The following is a 20308-nucleotide window of genomic DNA, read 5'->3' on the forward strand; positions in this document are numbered from 1 at the left end:
AATTTTTGATTAAAATCGTATATTATAAGGCATTTTCGGTCACTGAGGTTATTTTCTCTTTAGGGATTTAGGTTATGAGTTGTTGCTGTTGCGTTGTTATATACCCAAAACATTTGTGTTGCGAAACTAAAACCTGTTGCGAAATTAAATTCGTGTTGTGAATTTGAAATTCAGTTGCGAATTTGAAATTCCGCGTTGCGAATTTGACTTTTGTGTTGCGAATTTGACTTCTGTGTTGCGATTTACAAATCCGCGTTGCGAATTTGACTATCGTGTTGCGAATTTGACTTCTGTGTTGCGATTTATAAATTCGCGTTGCGATTTACATATTCGCGTTGTGAAATTGGAGTTCGCGTTGCGAATTTGTTGGTTATTTTGGCAAATCCAAAAAAAGTTAGTTAAAATCGTATATTATAAGGCATTTTCGTTCAGTGAGGTTATTTTCTCCAAAACTAATAACTTATTGGGTAAATTACCTTCTAGATCACTAAAGTATGGGCAATATTTTATTCTGACCACTGAATTAACTTTTTTTTCAATTAACTAAACTTTCAATTTAACCAAGGGATCTATTGTTAAATTTCCATTAGTTACTAACAAAATTTCTCTAATTATAAAAATTATATTAGCACGAAAGTTAACAATATTATTAATATAACATTATAAAAAATAAGATTAAAATAGAAGGGTTATAAATCCTAAATTTCAATATGATATAAGTATTAATCAAAGAAAACAGTCACTATTAAGATCAAGGGATTGAAGCACCTCCATTACAGTAACACAAACACACAGAGAAAATGAAAACGGTCATGAAAGTCCAGAAAATGCAATTATGTTCTTTGTTTCTTTCTGCCATATCATGCACTCGCTCATTTCAGCAGTGTCTTCACTATTGATTTGACGTTGAGCTTCTTCAGGTCTGTATATGACTGGCCACAGCCAACAAACATGACCGGCGCTCCCGATATGTACACCATCGACAACGCTGCCCCGACCTACATTGATTTCAGTTGCATGCAACAATTAAGAGATAAATGACAGTGATTCCTTCATGTCATTAAAATGAAATCATCGAATTATACTGTAATGTATTGTGAATATGAACCCAGTATGAAAACCTTCTCAAGTTTCGTACCTTATCATCAATAGTGTCAAATTTGGTGAGCAAAATCCCATCTATCAATCTTGGGGTAGGAGATGTAGAGAGGTCGGCCAATTTCTGCAAGAACATGGGCAAAGCTTTGTAACAGTTGTAGTTATATATTGGTACAACAAGTAATTACGTATAGACAAATGCTCGAGTATGTCTGCAAACCTGATTGAATTTTGATAACTGGTCAACAGCATCATTTCCAACTAGTGCCTCTCCGACAAACAAGACGAGATCTGGATTGTTGAGGTATATAAGCTTCGAGAGGGCTCTCATTAGCGGTTCGTTATCCTGATCAGCGTAATTATAAGTATCATTATGGAGGTAACAAGGAAAACACTATAACTAGGACTGGTAGACTCCTAGCAAAGCCTATATGACTGGTTCCTTCTCTAGTTTTTGCGGTTGAAGTTAACAGCCAGTTACATTCCCAAACCAACCTCTTTTGATGGGTTAACCATACATCCTCTATAGCTTGTTCCATTTGATTTCACGGTAAACTATGTAACTCGTATATAATGGAACCATACTATTACCAGGCTTCAGGAAGAAGAAGATACCTGCATCCGACCAGCTGTATCAACAAGAACAACATCAGAACCATTACGAGTGGCCTCCTGAATTGCTTCCTTTGCTACAATTGCAGGATCTTTTTCATACCCTTTCTCAAATATAGGAATCTGACAAGGGCAGCAAGTAGCAAGTCAGATATAAAATAGCAGCTACACCAATAATACATGTTATTCTACAAAATAAACCACCTTAATGCATAATGGGGCAAAATACGTTAACATTGTAACCTTTATGACTGATGTAATACCTGGAGTCTACGTGCATGTGTTCTCAACTGCTCAACAGCTCCAGACCGGAATGTATCACAAGCAGCCATCATAACACTAACATTGTGCTGCAGAAGCCAGTAAGCGACCTGCAAAACAACTTTGAAGGTTACCCTTCCTGACCAGAAAGTATGTTCCTATGTACAAAACTAGACACGGGACAGCTAAATCAGTTAAACCTTGGCGAGATTTGTTGATTTCCCAACTCCATTAACACCAACAAAGACAACAACATATGGCTTCCTCTGTTCCTTGGCAGCATGTACATCCCTCAATATGTCAATGGAGCGCCTGGGAGTTAAAATACGAACAAGGGCTTCTTCCATTGCAGACTGCAGTCACGATTACCATATACATTGAAATTTATAGAAAATCAAAAGGGGGGAAAACTAAAAGCAAAAGAAAAATTATGTCGGAAAGTTTGTAGACCTGCACTGTTGAAGAAACCCTTGTGAATGAGGCCAGCTTTTTCCCTTCAAGACTTGCAGCTACTGATTCACAAAGCTTCTCAGCTATCTCCTCAGCCTGTGAATGCCAACATAAAACAAAGCACCCGTAAGAATGTTGAAAGGTACAAATACACCAGAAAGCAAATATGTTTAATTTGCAGAAAACGAACCACATTCTTGGTCATAAGCCTATCTTTGAGAGCCTTCAAAGCTGGTTCCAGGTCTTCCTTCTCCAAGTTAGCCTTTCCAGCAATACTGAGCCCAAGAAAGTAGATCATGAATAAATGATGCAATTCCATAGTAAATTTAACAATGTATGATTAAAGCTTCTGGTGAAAGATAAAGCCCAAATGGAACATGTCTAGGAGCTTATAGTACTTTTTTTTTCCAAATTAAATCAAGTACAATAAGAGTCACCGTCAGATGAGAAACAAAAAAGACTCGAACGCTTTGAGCGTAGAATATAAACAATGTATGAACAAATGATGTCTAAACCCTTATCATTCTTCAACAGTTGAAGCCTAAGAGGAGATTTTGAAAATTGACTCGTAATGCAAATATGCAATCTTTTGTATAGATACAGAGCTACATAAAGACACCATGAACTGATAAACTCATGAAACATCAGCAGCTCCAGTTTTGAAGGTTTTATGAAAAATAAACCAAAAGCAACGAGGACATGCTTTACGACAAACATTTGTCTGAACAACAATTTACTCATCATGAAGACAAAATGGATATATCCAGCAATAAAAATTATGGAACTCTATCAATAATTACCTCTGAAACATAGAGGAAAACCATCCCTTTTTCTTAGCTTCAGGCTTGCTATCGTTCTGCACATCGTCATCTTCTTCACTTTCATTATCACTGCTGATAATCTCTTCTACATCCATCATACTTTCACCTTGATTTGCTGCAACAACTTCTACATTCTCATTTCCATCTCCATCCGCCGGATCAGTAAAGTCCAATTTTGTTTGCGGAGGTGCATCATCCCAAACTCTATTCTTCTTCGTAACCTTTTTCTTCGGGTCCACCTTGGAACCCTTGTTAACGACAGTATCAGTTTTCTTTCCAGTTTTTGTTCTTTTCAGAAGCTTACTTACATCAAAAGCACTAATATTAGAGCTAGTATTTGCTTTACCATTAACGACACCTGTTATCCTAGTTCCTTCATTCTCAACATGATTACCATTGGAGTGTCCATTCTCCAACTTACGACCTTTCCCATTATCACCATCCTCACCATCAGCAACTGAGCTACCTCCACTCTTCTTACTTCCTTTATCAGAACCAGCTTTCTGCACCTGCCCCTGCTTCTTATTGTTATTAATAGGCTTAACCATCTGTTTCGATTTCTTTAACTCCTCAGCCCTAGCTTCGGCCTCCCTCCTAAGCTGCCTAAAAGTTTCATCAAAATTGTTGTAGACCGTCCTTTTCGGATCATAAATCTCCGAAAACTCACTCCTCACCATTGCAAGAAGCTCATCGACATACAAAAGATGAAGAATCCGTTGATACACAGCAACAAATACAAGGTCGAGCTCATTATGGAAGGTCCACTTGAGGGTATAAGAAGCTCCTGGAGCGTCATAGTTATATGATGCTGCACCAGAGCGTTCTTCCAAAAGACAGGACCGGATCAAGGTGTCAATCGGTGACCCTTTAAGAGCATTTCCAAGCTCTTTACATGTCCAGAGAATTAACCCTCCTCTGGTAAATATCAGCAACTGCTCTAACATGCTTGGATTCCAATAAGTCTCCTGCAATACAATAAAAAAAATTCAAAATTCGAACAGCCCAGACAAATAAAACCAGCATAATTTTACAAGAAATGAACTTTTAAAACTGAAAAATTGAAATTCATATCTTTTCTCTATCCTTGGAAAGATATCCTGTATTAGATCAGAAGACCCCAGAACAAATTTCAACAATTGAACTATCATGGATTTTGAAAATTTCATAGAAATAGGAAAAACCATGATCCGCAATTATAGATTCAACCTCGAAATCTACGATTTTCTCAGTTAGCAAATCGAATTCAACCTGATTGTTATTAGATCATCGAATCACGATTAAAAAGACCTCAAGGCAAGCATATCGATGGCAAGAATTATACAAAACGAACACAAAGCGAATTCCTTTAAACAATCAAAAGTTAATCAGAAGGACAAATACCTGTTTTTCCTTGGAAAACTTACGGATCCTATGAATAAATTAAAAAAGAAAAAAAGGGGTTAAGTTCAAAGAGGAAAAACGAAAAGAAAAGACTCAAATCGAGAAAATGATTATGCTGGGGTGTATATATATAGGCCTTTTTTTATTAAATTTCAGATAAATAAGTTTTGGAAGGTAATAAACAGCGAATCTGGGTTTGACCAGATTTGTTCAACGGTTCAAAAGTTGGCGTCCGCCACCGAAAAATAACAGCCACGGCAACGTTTTGCTTCTAACCGCGTTATTTTGAGTTACAAGGTGAGCCACACGCCGGGAAGCTTCCGAAGTAACGAAACGCTGCGTTTTACTTCCTTATCTCTCAAGTCAGAATATGTCGTGTACGGTAAGGGTGTTCAAATCCAATTCGATCCAAAAAATAATCGAAAATCGATAAAAAAAAATCAATAACCGAAACCGATTTAGTGTGTTTGGTTTTTTTTTAAAACCGACCAATTCGGTTTGATTTTCGGTTTGAAAATCTGAAACCGATTCAAACCGAACCGAACCAATATCTCTTACAATTGCACAACTTTTTGTAGTGTATTTGGGGTTTAGAATTTGAACAATGTACTATTAGAATGAATTTGAGTTGGTGTCATCAATTTGAATATGGGTTCTTATTATTTTTGTTTCTTATTTTTATTTTTTTCTATTGTTTATTTTGCTGATCTATGTAGATTAGTTGAGAATTGAATTGAAATTTGGTAGATTTAACAATTTTGATGAGTTGCCTGAGATTCTAGTTGGGAACTGATATTGTTCCTTTTATGTTCATCAACGATGCTTATTCGATCGATGTTAGCTTAGGATGTGAAATAGTGAAACTGTTTGGCCCCCTTAGGCAGTGTTGTTGCTTTGAATTAATTTGAAAAATTAGAAATCAAAAACCGCATAAATCCAAACCGAATCAAGCCGCACTTAATCGGATCGGATCTAATTTTTTTTAGAAACATCTAAACCGATCCAAACTGCAAACATTTATACTTTTAGATCGAATAAAGTTTTAGTCAAAAACCGATTCAAGCCGACCGCGAACACCCATAGTGTACAACCCTTTTTAGGACTGCTCAACCCTAACTTCTCTTTTCTTCTTATTTGTTTATTATTATTATTATTATTTTGAAGGGTTTAAACAGATTTCATCAGTTTCATGAGATGGCAGTAGAGGGAGACAAGTGCTACCAAAGGAGAGATAAACTACTTAAATTTGAGTGACAACTGATCGCAAGGTTAGAGCTTGGTGGAAATAAGGTGGTTTCAAGGTAGAGTCTTGTGAAAAATAAGTCGAATCAGATAAAAAAAATTATGGCAACTTTCATTTTCATGGCGATAACTAACACCCTTTGACTTTAATATTCTCTTTCTAACACCGTTTGATCAATATTTCTTGAACTAACACACTTCGACTGAGGTAGCACAAAGATGCGTCCCCGAAGATACGCTTTACGTAAGGCGCGTTTCTAGGGATGCGCTTTCCAGGGATGCACTTTCCTGCCACGTGTAAAAATCGAGTGTTAATATTGTAAATATTTTTAAAATGATGTCTAATATGTAATTAAGTTCTATTAGGGTGATATTAATGTAAAAACGTCAATTTTATTTATTTATTTTTTTGTTGTGAAAAAACTTTCTACGTTAAAATTTTTAAATATTCTGTTGCAAATTATTTTGTAACTTGACAAATTTTGACTTTTGCATGAAATTACACAATACGTGTAATATAGTATATGAAAACTTTGAAGGCAAGTAATTTAAAATATGAATAATTTTATAAAAGTTGTATAACTAGTTTTTTTTTTATAAAAGGATGATGATGATTATGATGATAATAAATATTTTATAATTTAAAAATTATAAATTTCATATATTTTTAAAAAATTTATTGACTTTTAAAATTAATTGTTTAAAAATATAAAAAATATTAAATTAAACTTTTAATTACAATTGAAGAATCAAATGAATTATTATTCATTAATTATTAAAATATCATCTCTTTATTTAAAAATATTCCTTTTAATATTAATTTAAAAAAATATAAAATACATATTAAATTATAATGAAATAGAATGTAAAGCTAAAAAATATCAACTCTTTATTTAAAATATTCTTTCTAATATTAATTTTAAAAAATATAAAATAAATATTAAAAATTAATGAATAATAATTCATTTGATCCCTCAATTGTAATTAAAAGTTTATTTTAATATTTTTATATTTTTAAACAATTAATTTTAAAAGTCAATAAAATTTTCAAAAATATATGAAATTTATATTTTTTTATATTATAAAATATTTCTCATCATCATATCATAATCATTTTGTAAAAAAATACTAGTTATAAAACTTTTATAAAATTATTCATATTTTAAATTACTTACCCTCAAAGTTTTCCTATACTAGATTACACGTATTGTGTTATTTCATGCAAAAATCAAAATTTGTCGAGTTATAAAATAATTTACAATAAAATATTTAAAGATTTTAACGTAGAAAGTTTTTTTCACAACAAAAAATAAATAAATAAAGTTGACATTTTACATAAATATCACCCTAATAGAATTTAATTACATATTTGACACCAGTTTAAAAATATTTATAATATTAGCACCCGATTTTTACACGTGGCTAGAAAGCGCATCACTGGAAACGCGCCTTACGTCCACGTGAGCAAACCCCACTAAAGCGCATCCCCGGGGACGCATCTTTGTGTCACTTCAGCCGAAAGGGTGTGACTTCAAGAAATATTGGTCAATCGGTGTTAGATAAGAAATATTAAAGTCAAAAGGTGTCAGTTATGTCAAATCGCCCATTTTCCTTACATGAATGGTTTTCTGTTATCTTTGACACGCTTTTTCGCTTTCGACACTCGAGTTTGCTGCCATGTTCCATAGTTCGAAAGGTGCCAATGTGTTATTGCTTGCCTTGTATTGTATCGGCATGCCGGTCAAGGCTGCCGCCAAGCCAACAGGCTCGCTTGAGAAATCGAACAATGCACCTGTTTTTCCTCGTGAGGAACCTAATCGAAAACAACAATAATCTAAAAATGACAATGTGGCACAACCACACGGCAATCAAGTTGAAGGACCACTGGCCTCGAGGATTCAGGTACAACGGACATATTATGCTCAGTCTAGAGAAGAAGTCCAAATCTACCGGAAATTTTAGGACATTGCGCCATGCAAACGACGAATTCTCTGTTGATACCACAAGCGGTTCTCTCTGGCTGGTGTCGGTGATGGTGTCGACGATGCAAACTTTGCGTTCGAGACGGCCAATGTGTAGGAGTTAGCTATTGTTACTTTCATTACAAACACATCCTAGTTTAGAATTGTAGTACAGTGGTAAGGCTTGTTTCTTCCAATGTTAGATGATGACATGATTGGATGTAAGAGAGTAGTCAATTCATAACCATGGATGTAAAGTCTTTGAAGATTGAGACCATGTCCATGAAATAGTTTCCCACATCCCACATCCCTTTTCGGTCTAATTATGGTTTTAGTCCTTTTCAAATCCTACATCATTCTTGTAAATTCAAAAGGTAGGCACCGAAATGGGTTGTTTATTTCAAAGGTCGGCACCGTAAAAATGTTTTAAAACAAAGGAGCAGCATTTGTTGAAAATGGAAATGGGTAATTCACACATTTAGTCATTGCACTTTAGGGTATTTTCAAAGATTAGTCCCTAAGCTTCAACTATAAATACCCTAGATCATTTAGCTTCAAAATCATCCCAAAATCCCAAATTATTTCTTTCTCCCAATACTAGAGAGTTTTCTTGTGAGTAGTGAGTGTTTTGTAAACACCTGCAAATTTTCTCTCTTAGTAAAAGATCTGCAGCAGTCCGGAGACGTAGGCACAATTGGCTGAACTCCGTTATCAATTTCGGGTATTATTTTTCTGCTTTTATTTCTCATTTTCACTAATCTGGTTATAGGAAAATTACTTGTTACTCGTTTATTTCCCAATAACTGGTAATCAGAGCTTTTGGTGGTGAATTTTGTCAATTTTTTGCGAGGTTACTATTCATTACTATTCATATGAATAGTGAATTTCGTGAATAATGAAATTTTATCGGCGATACGAATTTGTCGACGGAGGTGTTCCTATACACAGTGGTTCGCAAGAATTGTCAGAAATGATCCAAACGAAGCCAGATTCGAGTGGGAGCGATGGCTGCATACGAAGGGAAGGTGAAAATTAAAAAGTTCGATGGTACATACTTTGGCTTTTGGAAGATGCAGATTGAAGATTTTTTGTACCAGAAAAATCTATATCAACCTCTCTTAGGAAAATAACCAGACGGCATGAAGAATGAAGACTGGGCTCTTCTCGACAGACAAGTCCTCGGAGTTATCCGGCTGACGTTATCCCGCAATGTTGCTTTCAACATAGCAAAGGAAAAGACCACGTAAGGTCTTATGGTGGCTCTCTCTAGTATGTACGAGAAGCCATCGGTCTCAAACAAAGTTCATTTGATGAGACGATTATTCAATTTGCGGATGACGGAAGGGGCATTAGTGGCTCAACACCTAAATGAACTCAACACAATCACAACCCAGTTGAGTTCAGTGGAAATTGAATTCGATGATGAAGTTCGAGCTTTAATTCTCTTATCAGCTCTACCAGACAGTTGGAATGCTACTGTTACAGCAGTCAGTAGCTCGTCAGGAAACAGCAAATTAAAATTCGACGATGTTCGGGATCTGGTATTGAGTGAAGAAATTCGACGAAGAGAATCGGGTGAAGCATCAACCTCGTCAGCCTTGCACACAGAGTTCAGAGGGAGAACTTCAAAAAGAAATTCAAATATTGGCAGATCAAAATCCAGAAGGGGCAAATCAAGAAAAGGAAAAAAAGATTTTACCTGTTATAATTGTGGCAAGAAAGGTCATTTTAAAATAGATTGTCGAGCATTGAAAAAAGATACTGGCGCACAGGAATCTACCAACATGACAGATGAGACAGGTGATGCCATGATTCTAAGCATCAATAGTCTGATTGAATCATGGATATTGGATTCAGGGGCATCTTTCCACTCCAGCTCATGCCAAGAAATCATGAAGAACCATGTCAGTGGTGATTTTGGGAAGGTTCATCTAACTAATGATGAAACCTTGAAGATCGTCGGAAAAGAAGACATCCGATTGAAGTTGCCAAACCAGACCACCTGGACACTGAAAGGAGTAAGACATATTTCTAGCCTCAAAAGAAATTTGATTTCTGTAGGATAGATTGATGGAGAAGGTTATAGTACAACCTTTTCAGGCTGTGAATGGAAGATTACCAAAGGAGCACTCATCATTGCTCGTGGTAAGAAGACTGGTACTCTCTATGTAACATCAAATTTAGAGAATATCATTGCTACAGTAGATGCTGATGGAAAATCAATCCTATGGTACCAAAGGCTTGGTCATATGAGCGAGAAATGGATAAAGACACTTTTGTTAAAAGGGAAGCCGTCAGATCTAAAGAATGTAGATGTTGAACTATGTGAGGATTGCATCTTTGGCAAACAAAAGAAAGTCAGTTTTGCAAAGATTGGCAAGACACCCAAGGAAGAAAAGTTAGAGTTGGTTCATACTGATGTATGGGGACCATCTCCAGTTCCATCTCTTACAGGCTCATTATATTATGTCACCTTCATCGATGATTCAACAAGGAAGGTGTGAGTTTATTTTCTGAAGAAGAAATCAGAAGTCTTTGATACCTTCAGAAAATTGAAGGCCATGGTGAAAAATGAGACTGGTTTGAAAGTTAAGCGGTTGAGGTCTGACAATGAATGAGAGTACAGAAATAGGAGATTCAGAGATTTCTGTGCAAATAATGGGATAAAGATGAATACAACAGTTCCCATGACAACACAGCAGAATGGCGTAGCAGAGCGCATGAACAGAACTTTAAATGAACGTGCCAGAAGCATGAGGATACATGCCGAACTGCCCAAATTTCTATGGGCTGAAGCTATCAAAACTACAGCTTACCTGATCAACCGTGGGCCCTCAGTTCCTTTGGATGACAGAATACCAGAGGAATTTTGGAGCAAGAAAGAAATAAACCTTTCACACTTAAGAGTGTTTGGTTGTATTTCTTATGTACACATAGATTCTGCTGAAAGAAGTAAACTTGATGCCAAGTCCAACAAATGCGTCTTTGTTGGTTATGGTGGTGATGAGTTCGGTTACCGGTTTTGGGATTATGAAAATCAGAAGATTATCAGAAGCAGATATGTCATTTTCAATGAGAATGTGATGTACAAAGACATGTCAACCATGGAATCAAGTAGCTCCAACACCGAAGCTGAAACAAAGGAATTTTTTGAGTTTGAGGATATTTCTGGAAATGATATTCATATCACTCCTGAAGCAGTTCAAGAAGAACCAGTCACACCAGAACTGAGACGCTCCTCCAGAATTCCTAAACCAACCCAACAGTATTCTCATTTTTTGCACTACTTGTTGCTGACTAACAATGGTGAACCAGAGTTCTATGATGAAGCAATGCAAGTGGAGGATTCATTCAAGTGAAAGTCTTCCATGAAAGATGAGATGGACTTGCTTATGTCAAATCAGACGTGAGAATTAGCTGAATTACCACCAGGCAAGAAAGCCCTCCACAACAAGTGGATTTACAGGATTAAGGAAGAGCACGATGGGAGCAAACGCTACAAAGCGAGATTGGTTGTCAAAGGTTTTCAGCAAAAAGAAGGTATTGACTACAATGAAATTTTCTCTCCGGTCGTGAAACTGTCTACAATCAGACTGATGTTGAAAATTGTAGCTGCAGAAAATCTACATCTTGAGCAGTTAGATGTAAAGATAGCTTTCCTTCATGGTGATTTGGAGGAAGAAATATATATGAGGCAACTAGAAGGCTTCATAGAGGCAGGCAAGAAAAATCTGGTATGCAGGTTGAAGAAGAGCTTGTATGGTTTAAAACAAGCTCCTAGACAGTGGTACAAGAAGTTCGATAGCTTCATGGGTAGCAATGGTTTTACCAGATGCCAAGCAGATCATTATTGCTACATCAAGAGGTTCAACAATAGCTTCATTATTTTATTGTTTTACGTTGATGACATGCTCGTTGCAGGCTCAGACATGCAAGAGATTATAAACTTGAAGCAAAATATTGTCGAAGCAGTTTGCTATGAAGGATATGGGCGCTGCAAAGCAGATTCTTGGGATGAGGATCAAGAGAGACACAAAGTCGGGGACTTTGATATTATCACATGCTGAGTACATCAACAAAGTACTCTCCAGGTTCAACATGCAAGATGTTAAACCAGTAAGTACACCTTTAGGTGTTCATTTCAGACTCTCCAAAGAACAGTCACCAAAGACGGAGGAAGAACGTGCACACATGGTGAAGGTGTCGTATGCCTCAGCAATTGGAAGTCTGATGTATGCCATGGTTTGTACCAGACCAGATATTGCTCAAGCAGTGGGAGCTGTTAGCAGGTACATGAATAATCCGGGTAAGGTACACTGGGAAGCAGTCAAATGGATCCTCAGATATCCGTGGGTACCACAAACAAAGCACTTTGTTTCAAAGGTGCAGATACGATACTGACAGGCTATGTAAATGCTGACTTAGCCAGAAATATTGACATCAGAAGGAGCACTACAGGGTATATCTATACTCTAGGAGGAACCGTAGTGAGTTGGGTTTCTCAACTACAGAAGATAGTTGCTCTCTCCACAACTGATGCAGAATATGTCGCTGTTACGGAAGCCAGCAAGGAGATGGTGTGGCTCCAAAGTTTCTTGGAAGAGTTAGGCAAGAAACAAGAGAACAATGTCTTGTACTGCGATAGTCAAAGTGCTATACATCTTGCAAAGAATCCCTCTTTTCATTCCAGAACGAAGCACATACAATTGAGATATCATTTTATCCGGTCTCTTATGGAAGATGGGATTTTGAAACTTGAAAAGATTAGTGGAGCTCAAAATCTGGCAGACATGTTAACAAAGACGGTGACCACGAAAAACTAAAGTTGTGTTCAACTTCAGTTGGCATGCTAGAGTAACAAGACTAGAAATGCTGCTGCATTGATCGAGGTGTGAAGACAGATTAAAATCAGTCTTCAAGTGGGAGATTGTAAAGTCAAATGGTAGGCACCGAAATGGGTTGTTTATTTCAAAGGTTGGCACTGCAAAAATGGTTTTCAACAAAGGAGTAGCATTTGTTGAAAATGGAAATGGGTAATTCACACATTTAGTCATTGCACTTTAGGGTATTTTCAAAGATTAGTTCCTAAGCTTCAACTATAAATACCCTAGCTCATTTAGCTTCAAAATCATCTCAAAATCCCAAATCATTTCTTTCTCCCAATACTAGAGAGCTTTCTTGTGAGTAGTGAGTGTTTTGTAAACACCTGTAAATTTTCTCTCTTAGTAAAAGATCTGCAGCAGTCCGGAGACGTAGGAACAATTGGCTGAACTCCGTTATCAATTTCAGGTATTATTTTTCCGCTTTTATTTCGCATTTTCACTAATCTGGTTATAAGAAAATTACTTGTTACTCGTTTATTTCCCAACAATTCTCAAATTTTTAAAACCAAATTGAGACACCAACGGATCCTTGGCGCAACGGTAGCGCGTCTAACTCCAGATCAGAAGGTTGAGTGTTCCATTCACGTCGGGTTCAATGATACCCCGTATCTCTTAGGTTTTAATGGACTACTTACGGATTTAGTCCCTCTAAATCCTCAGATCCTCAAAGAAGTCGCAAGGGATCCGTGGCGCTAGTTCCTCTCTGCTAAATCTGAGTCCACTCCAAAGAGATCTCCGACGTAGGGACTTGCCATCTTAGCATGACAAAGATATGCTACATCTTGAAATGTTTTCTGTTGGTGATAGAAGCGCTCTTATCTGAAATTTTAAGCTCCGTATTTAATACAGTGTCATATAGATTTGTATTATGTAATGGTATTTGTTAAAGAAAATATAGCATAATCCCATTGACCTATAAGCTTCCTTGTATATGAAGATACTTGAATATACTTGTAATGGTTTTATATTATTGTATGAGTTTGAGTTCTCGGTGTATAATATTTCATCCGAATTAATTAATTAATAAATTAAATATAAGAAATTATAGGGTAATGCCGGAGAAAACCATATCAGCCATCAATTGATTCAAATGTAATTGTGGTTCAAATGAGAATAACACAACCCAAATGCAAAGCAAGCACTTTTAAAATAATAATGATAAAATTTCATCACAGCTTCTCATGATATAGGTCTCTGTCAAAATACCCCTCTTCTCCATTGTCATTTTTAATATGGAAGATATAATTAATAATTATCCCACGTTCTAGAGACCCATTATGAATTTGTGACATCATCTTTAATCCCACTATCAGCACACGACCACCACGATGACATAATCGAGCATAGTGTACCATCAAGCTAAAGTGTGTCTTGACAAAATCGACTTTAGTTTATGCAATATTAAGAAATAACTTTTAAATTATTTGTATGGTAGACCATACCAATGTTCACTAACGTTTTAATAAGTTTTTGTTTTTTCTACTAAAGTTTTAAAAGTAATAAATTAGTCAGTATTATCGATTTGTAATAAAATGGTCAATCTATCTTTATCTCTATTAAATTGATGATGTGAAAACGTTAATAAAAAAAGTTAATATCTAGCTTTATCCCTAAACTATTTGAAAACACAAAATATATCCTTAAATAATGATTTTATATCGATTTTATCGCAAAAACTTTCTAATATCTAGTTTTTTTTAAACACTCCACCATCTAAGTTATATTCTAACCATTTTTCTAACAAAACAAAAACCACACTTAAAACAAACTCTTGCTTGTTAATTTGTCTTTAAGTGCACATAAATTATTGTCATAATATTTTTTTAGGTTGAAGAGTTGCTGAAAGAATATGACAATGTTTGCACTCTTTGAGTTTGGATGTCAATCTCATCCGACCTAAACAACCATCGCAACTCCATTACCAAGATTTCACGATACAATAAGGTGGTCAATATTCCCAGCATCATGACAATCTTGGATGACCTTCTACCAATTTCGATTAAGATGGCAAAGAAGAATTTGAAGGACAGATGGAATTTCACGAACCTTGGGGTTGTGAACCACAATGAGATCCTAGAGATATACAAGAAGTACATTGACCCAAAATTTCAGTGGGGTGAACTTCACATTGGAATAACAAGGCAGGGTGATTGTTGCCCCTGAAAGTAATAATGAGATAGATGTACCCAAATTGAAGAAAGAATTCCCTGAGTTACTACCGGTCAAGGAATCACTGATTATGTATATCTTTGAACGCAATAAAAGAACTTGACCATTTGAACAGGTTTTCATCTATAGTGCCCCATGATTAACCTTTACATATTTGTTAATTATCAGTTTGATTCATTTGTTACTGTTATTAGCCTAGGCATTAATTTTATTCGAAAGCTATAGGCATTTTACCTCTTTGATCCTCTAGCTGCACTGGAGTTGTATCTTAGTTTGATTAACGCTTAGAATACCTTTAATAAAGGAAGGGTATATCAGCTAGTTTACAAATTATGTGACCAGCAAGTTGTCTGGTGTAGTATTTTTATACTAAAATTAATTGAATATATGGCTTTAGATACTTATGTATTTGTCTTTAATGGAAAAAACTCCATTTATCTATGCAGTGTGGTTTTCGTTTTGTAAGGAAGGTGGTTTCGAATATAGTTGTGGTTGTGGGGTGTTTTTGAAAAAAAATATAAATTAGAAAGCTTATGGGATAAATTAGATATAAAATCATTGTTTAAGAACTTATTTGATGTTTTAGCAATAGTTTAGGGGTAAAACTATATATTAAACTTTTTATTAACATTTTCATGTTATCAGTTTAATAGAGATAATAGTGGAGTGACAATTTTGTTACAAATCAATAACGTTAGTGACCATTTTGTTACAAATCAATAATGTTAGTGATCAATTTGTTACTTTTGAAACTTTAGTGGAGAAAATGAAAATTTACTAAAATATTAGTGATCATTGTTGTGGTTTACCCTTATTATAAATAGACATGATCTTTTTAAAGCTAAGATTTTTAATCTTTGATCATGATTATTTAAATATTTAGAAAAATATATATTTTATAAAAATATATTTTAAAACTATTTGATTGAATGTTTTTAAAATATATTTTTTCATATTTGCAGTATGTACAACTTCTCTTCATGGATGATATTCGCATGCCTCATAAAAAAAAGGACGACCACAACTGAAATTTGCATCGTGAATCGACAACAGATACTGCGTGGATGATCACGTTGCCGAAGTACTGGGTGGAACTGACAGATGCAAACAGTTTCAGCCATCAATTGGCATCATTAACTTGAGTTCTTGTTCTTGGTCGAGGTCTCGTGTTTTGATAGCATAGCACCTATCATAACTATTTTTTTTTAATAACTATTAAATATTGTTTAAAAAAATAATTATGACTTTTATTTGGAAAAGTTTGGTGATACCTCCAAGATTTTGATATTGTATCTAGTCGTTTTCAGGTGCGCATATTATTTTTTGTATGGATATTAGAAAATTTTGTCCAACTTTCATTCACATTTTACTTTACATATATTCAGAGCATATATTGTTTTTTGTATGGATATTTGAAACATTTGTCCAAGTTTCATTCGCATTTTACTTCACATATATTCAGAGACGAGATGTTTATGGTGCTTGGGAGCAGTAACTTGGGCTGGAACACACTGACAATGCTCCAAAAAATCTTATGCTGTTAATCAGGTAACAATCCTTTATTAAAATTGAGTTAATAAGACACCTACCCTAAGGATTAATATATTCTTCTAAGGCCATGATTAATCAATCTGCTTTTTCTGAGTCCATAAAAATGGCTAGCCCTCGAGATACCACGAATATTCGACTCTACTTAAATGACATCACGCTTCTTTGCAGAACCGGCACACCTTTGAGAAGCCTGTTAAAATCTACAATTAGGGACTATTTTAGATTTTACCTCGTTTTGATGATATTGCACCATAGAGTTGCACTACATAAGCTAAAAACGAATGTGCGGGGCGACAAGAAGTTAGCACTGAAATGGCATCTGTTGACATTTTCTTGTTGATTTTTATCCGATAATGTAATTATTTGGGTCGAAGGAAATCCTTTTAAGTAAGCAAAGTGTGTCTTCAGATGTCGAATACGATCCACTAAGGTTTTTACTACTACGTTTAGTCTTGGTTCTATTACAATGGGGGCAAGTTACATGTGTAATTTGTTAGTACATAAACAAGATTTTGGATTATTAGTGAATTTATGTATACACAGTATAGTTTGGGAGAAGATTGTTATTTTTTTCTATTCTCTTATATTTTACGTTAATGTAAACTTTGATTTATTATTATGGATTTCAAGTTTCTTGTTATGTATTTCAAGTTTGTTGCTATGAATGTCAAGTTTATTGGATAATGCTACAGGTTAAATTTGGGTAACAAAAGGGTAGAAAACAACATTTGCAAAATTATTTTTAATTTGCGACATTTGTATAAAAAAAGCCACTAAATACATAGTCAATACCGGCATTTTTAAAAACGCCACTAAAATTCTAGATCTTTTGCGGCCTTTATACAAAAATGCCACTATTGCTACGTATATAGTGGCGTTTTAAATTCACAAATGCCACTATATGACATAAAATTTAGCGGCGTTTTTTAAACAAACGCCACTATATGAACATTTAGTGTTGTTTTAGGGACTAAACGCCACAAAAAAAGGATAAATAGCGGCCGTTAAAAAAAACACTGCTAAATATCATTACCTTTAGCTCATTCATTTTAACGGCACTTTTTGTGGCGTTTGTTTTTGCGCAACAAAGATTTTTAGCGGCACTTAAAAACGCCGCTAAAAACATATTTTTGATGTGCTTCATGCAAACCCTTGATCGTTGTTCTATGATCCTTGAAAACACCTTCAACATAAAAAATGGGTTTTCATTGAAACGACCAAGCATTAGTTACCCAAGTCATATGTTCGATATCCAAGCAAGTCCAGACTCAGGGACATTATAAATTTTCGGAAAGAACATATTCATAAAATTTCAAGAGATGAAATCATATCTAGAATATATGAGAATTTGAATTTTTTTGGGAGGATAAGTATATCCCCACTTCGGTCCATCCGGACCTGAATTCGATCATATCAGATTAAACTCTTAAATGAAAAAGTAATATTATGAGTTTTTGTTAGAAAACATCAAACTCTTTCTCGTATAATACAATAAGCATTAGTTAAATAGTTCTTGTTATCGATTACATTTCATGTGAATATAAATAGATGGAGGGAGAGAGCTTACTTTTGAGTTGTCTTGCCTTCATCGGTGGCTTTAGACCATTAACAGCAGCTTCCGATGATGAGATGAAAGCTCCTTCACTTGACAAGTATAGCATTATGAGGACGATCCATTGAAGAATCCTCCTCTTCATTTTCCACCAGCTATTTCCTCTGGCCACCTCTTTGAAATTTTAGCCCTTTCCAGTTGCTACCTTAATTGTCTTCGATTTCAAGTATTTATAATAGGGTAAAGTATATTAAAGATCGTTGAATTATATTTAAATGAAAGTTTTAATCATTAAATTTTTTAAAAGTTACAAAATACTAATTAAACTTATTTAACTATTATAAAATAATCATCATGATGTTATAATAAGTATAAAAAATTGATAAATTTAATGACCATTTGTAACAATTCAATGAGATTTAATGATCAATGACCTTTATAATTTTTTTATAAATTTTAATAACTTTTTTTAATGATTCGATAATTTAATAATTTTTAAAAGTTCAATGACCAAAATGATCATTGGAACATAGTTCAATGGGCTCTGATGTAATTTACCCTTCTTGTGAAGTAATTAAGGAATAAAATAGGATTTTTTAAAATGTTTGAATATTAACACATCATGGGATAAAGCAACTTTAAAATCCGAAAGCATGCGACTGTTCCGAAGGTATCACAATGTAACATTTGGCGACAAATACAAAAGCTTTGTCCATTTATATATATTTAACTTTAAAACTTTATTAAATAAAAATATATCTGAGATCATCTAATCTTGAGATTCACTCTTCTTGCCAGATCCTTCACTTTCCCTTTCTTCCAACAATCTCCCAGTTTCCTCGTTTGCTTGAGCAGCCTTCTTTTGTGCTTCTTTGGACTTCAAAGCCCGTAACTTTGAATGATTATAGTAAGCAACACCCAGAAACGCAAGCCCATAACCAAATAAGTTGATGGGTGTCACCGTATCCTTGATGACAGACCAAGAGAAGGCAATCAACAACCAGTCCTTGACAACACCAGCTACGTTCATTGTCAAAGCAGAAGTCTTTCCAACGAGTAAGAACACCGCTAGGTTCAGAGCAAAAGCACAAAACGAATTGGTCCCGAAGATGCCAAAATCGAAATGGAAACTCGAAGTCTCTTTCAGAATTGGGCACTCAACGAAAATCAATGGAACCGTCAAGAAAACCAAACAGCATGGGGCAACATAATACAGGGAAGTAATCGGATTCAAGGTGATTCCTTTAGAAGTAAGCAAAATCTGGATCATAACCAACCTGGTAGCCTCGAAAGCAACGGCTCCCAATTGCAGAATCACACCCCAAGTGTCGAACTTGGCTTCGCCGTAAGCAGCAATGGCGACCCCGAACGAGATCGACAACATGTTGACCATTGTATCGGTTTTGAACCCTTCTTTTTTAAATAGGAAGCCAATAGAATAAACAGCAACGGGCATCAATGCTTTAAGCATCTGGATAAACGAGACCGAAAAGTAAATGTAGGAGGAATTGGAGAGCCAGAGGCTGAGAGAGTAAAGAGCGCCGATGGGACAACGGAAGACAGGTAAAGCTCTCGAGACATGGAAACGGGCTCGACGACTTTGAAGACTTTGATGAGGATGAAAGCGAGGGAAGCACAAAAGGACATGTGGATCATCGTTAGGGAAATAGGGAAAGGCCAATTGTACATCTTCTTGTCGAGGATGTACTTGTTGTAGACGATGACGGTGAAGCTGAGGAAGATCCAGATTGCTACGTAGGTGTATGAAAGAAGGATCTTCTTAATGATGCCGTCGCTCAAAGACCCGCCTTTACCCATTGTTGGTTTCGGGGTTTTGGGTGATACCCATATCGGTAAAAATGATGGTGGCAATGGGGAAGCGGGAAGAAGGGATCGGAGGTCGGAAATGGAGGAGTTTTCTCTCTCTCTCTCTCTCTCTCTCTCTCTCTCTCTCTCTCTCTCTCTGATCGATGAAGAATAAAGATCTGGTTTTTAAATTTTTTTATTGTAGGCAAAGATGTTTTGGTTTTTTGTCCATGGAATGGGCATATTCTTGGGCTTTAATTTTGCCATGATTTGATACTATTTCTTTCTAAATTTTTTAAAAATCTATAGACATTTTGTTTCTAAATTATGATTTAAAGTTTAAATTCGAATATTTAAAGTTTAATTGTTATATAATAAGTTTTAATCAATTTAATTATTAATTTTAATTTTAGATTACAGTTTGAATATTAACATATTTAAAATATATAAAAAAATTAAGCATATGCATATTAATTATATTAAGAATTTGAATATGTACACCATTGCGAGTGTTTTTATAAA

The 20308-nt window shown here is 35.2% G+C and overlaps 1 protein-coding gene and 1 pseudogene across 2 annotated transcripts; both read right to left on the bottom strand.

The window, feature by feature from the left end:
- Positions 1-779: 779 nt before the first annotated feature.
- LOC120148000 (signal recognition particle receptor subunit alpha-like) lies at positions 780-4718 on the bottom strand. Of its 2 annotated transcripts, XM_039161201.1 has the most exons (10): positions 4623-4718; positions 3222-4207; positions 2612-2696; positions 2422-2517; positions 2172-2324; positions 1974-2081; positions 1714-1833; positions 1319-1444; positions 1139-1222; positions 873-998 (listed from the first exon to the last, which is right to left on the bottom strand). In XM_039161201.1, exons 2-10 carry the CDS (start codon positions 4184-4186, stop codon positions 873-875), a joined length of 1863 nt encoding a protein of 620 aa, XP_039017132.1. In that variant the 5' UTR covers positions 4187-4207; positions 4623-4718. The 2 variants fall into 2 exon arrangements, with proteins under 2 accessions (XP_039017131.1, XP_039017132.1); XM_039161200.1 differs by lacking the exon at positions 4623-4718 and having other exon boundaries at positions 780-998; positions 3222-4186.
- A 14012-nt stretch (positions 4719-18730) lies between these two features.
- On the bottom strand, positions 18731-19989 carry LOC120147953 (annotated as a pseudogene).
- Between the last annotated feature and the right edge of the window lie 319 nt (positions 19990-20308).

The sequence above is a fragment of the Hibiscus syriacus genome, unplaced genomic scaffold (assembly GCF_006381635.1).
Source record: "Hibiscus syriacus cultivar Baekdansim isolate YM2019G1 unplaced genomic scaffold, ASM638163v2 tig00110945_pilon, whole genome shotgun sequence".
Classification (NCBI taxonomy): Eukaryota; Viridiplantae; Streptophyta; class Magnoliopsida; order Malvales; family Malvaceae; genus Hibiscus; species Hibiscus syriacus.

Bases quoted from the DNA above. Each gene is read 5' to 3' on its own strand.
- LOC120148000 (XM_039161200.1), bottom strand. From the start codon at position 4,186: ATGTTAGAGCAGTTGCTGATATTTACCAGAGGAGGGTTAATTCTCTGG. The intron at 2,518-2,611 runs GTTCGTTTTCTG...TGGCATTCACAG, and splicing joins GGCTTATGACCAAGAATGTG to GCTGAGGAGATAGCTGAGAA. The intron at 2,325-2,421 runs GTCTACAAACTT...TCGTGACTGCAG, and splicing joins GGGTTTCTTCAACAGTGCAG to TCTGCAATGGAAGAAGCCCT.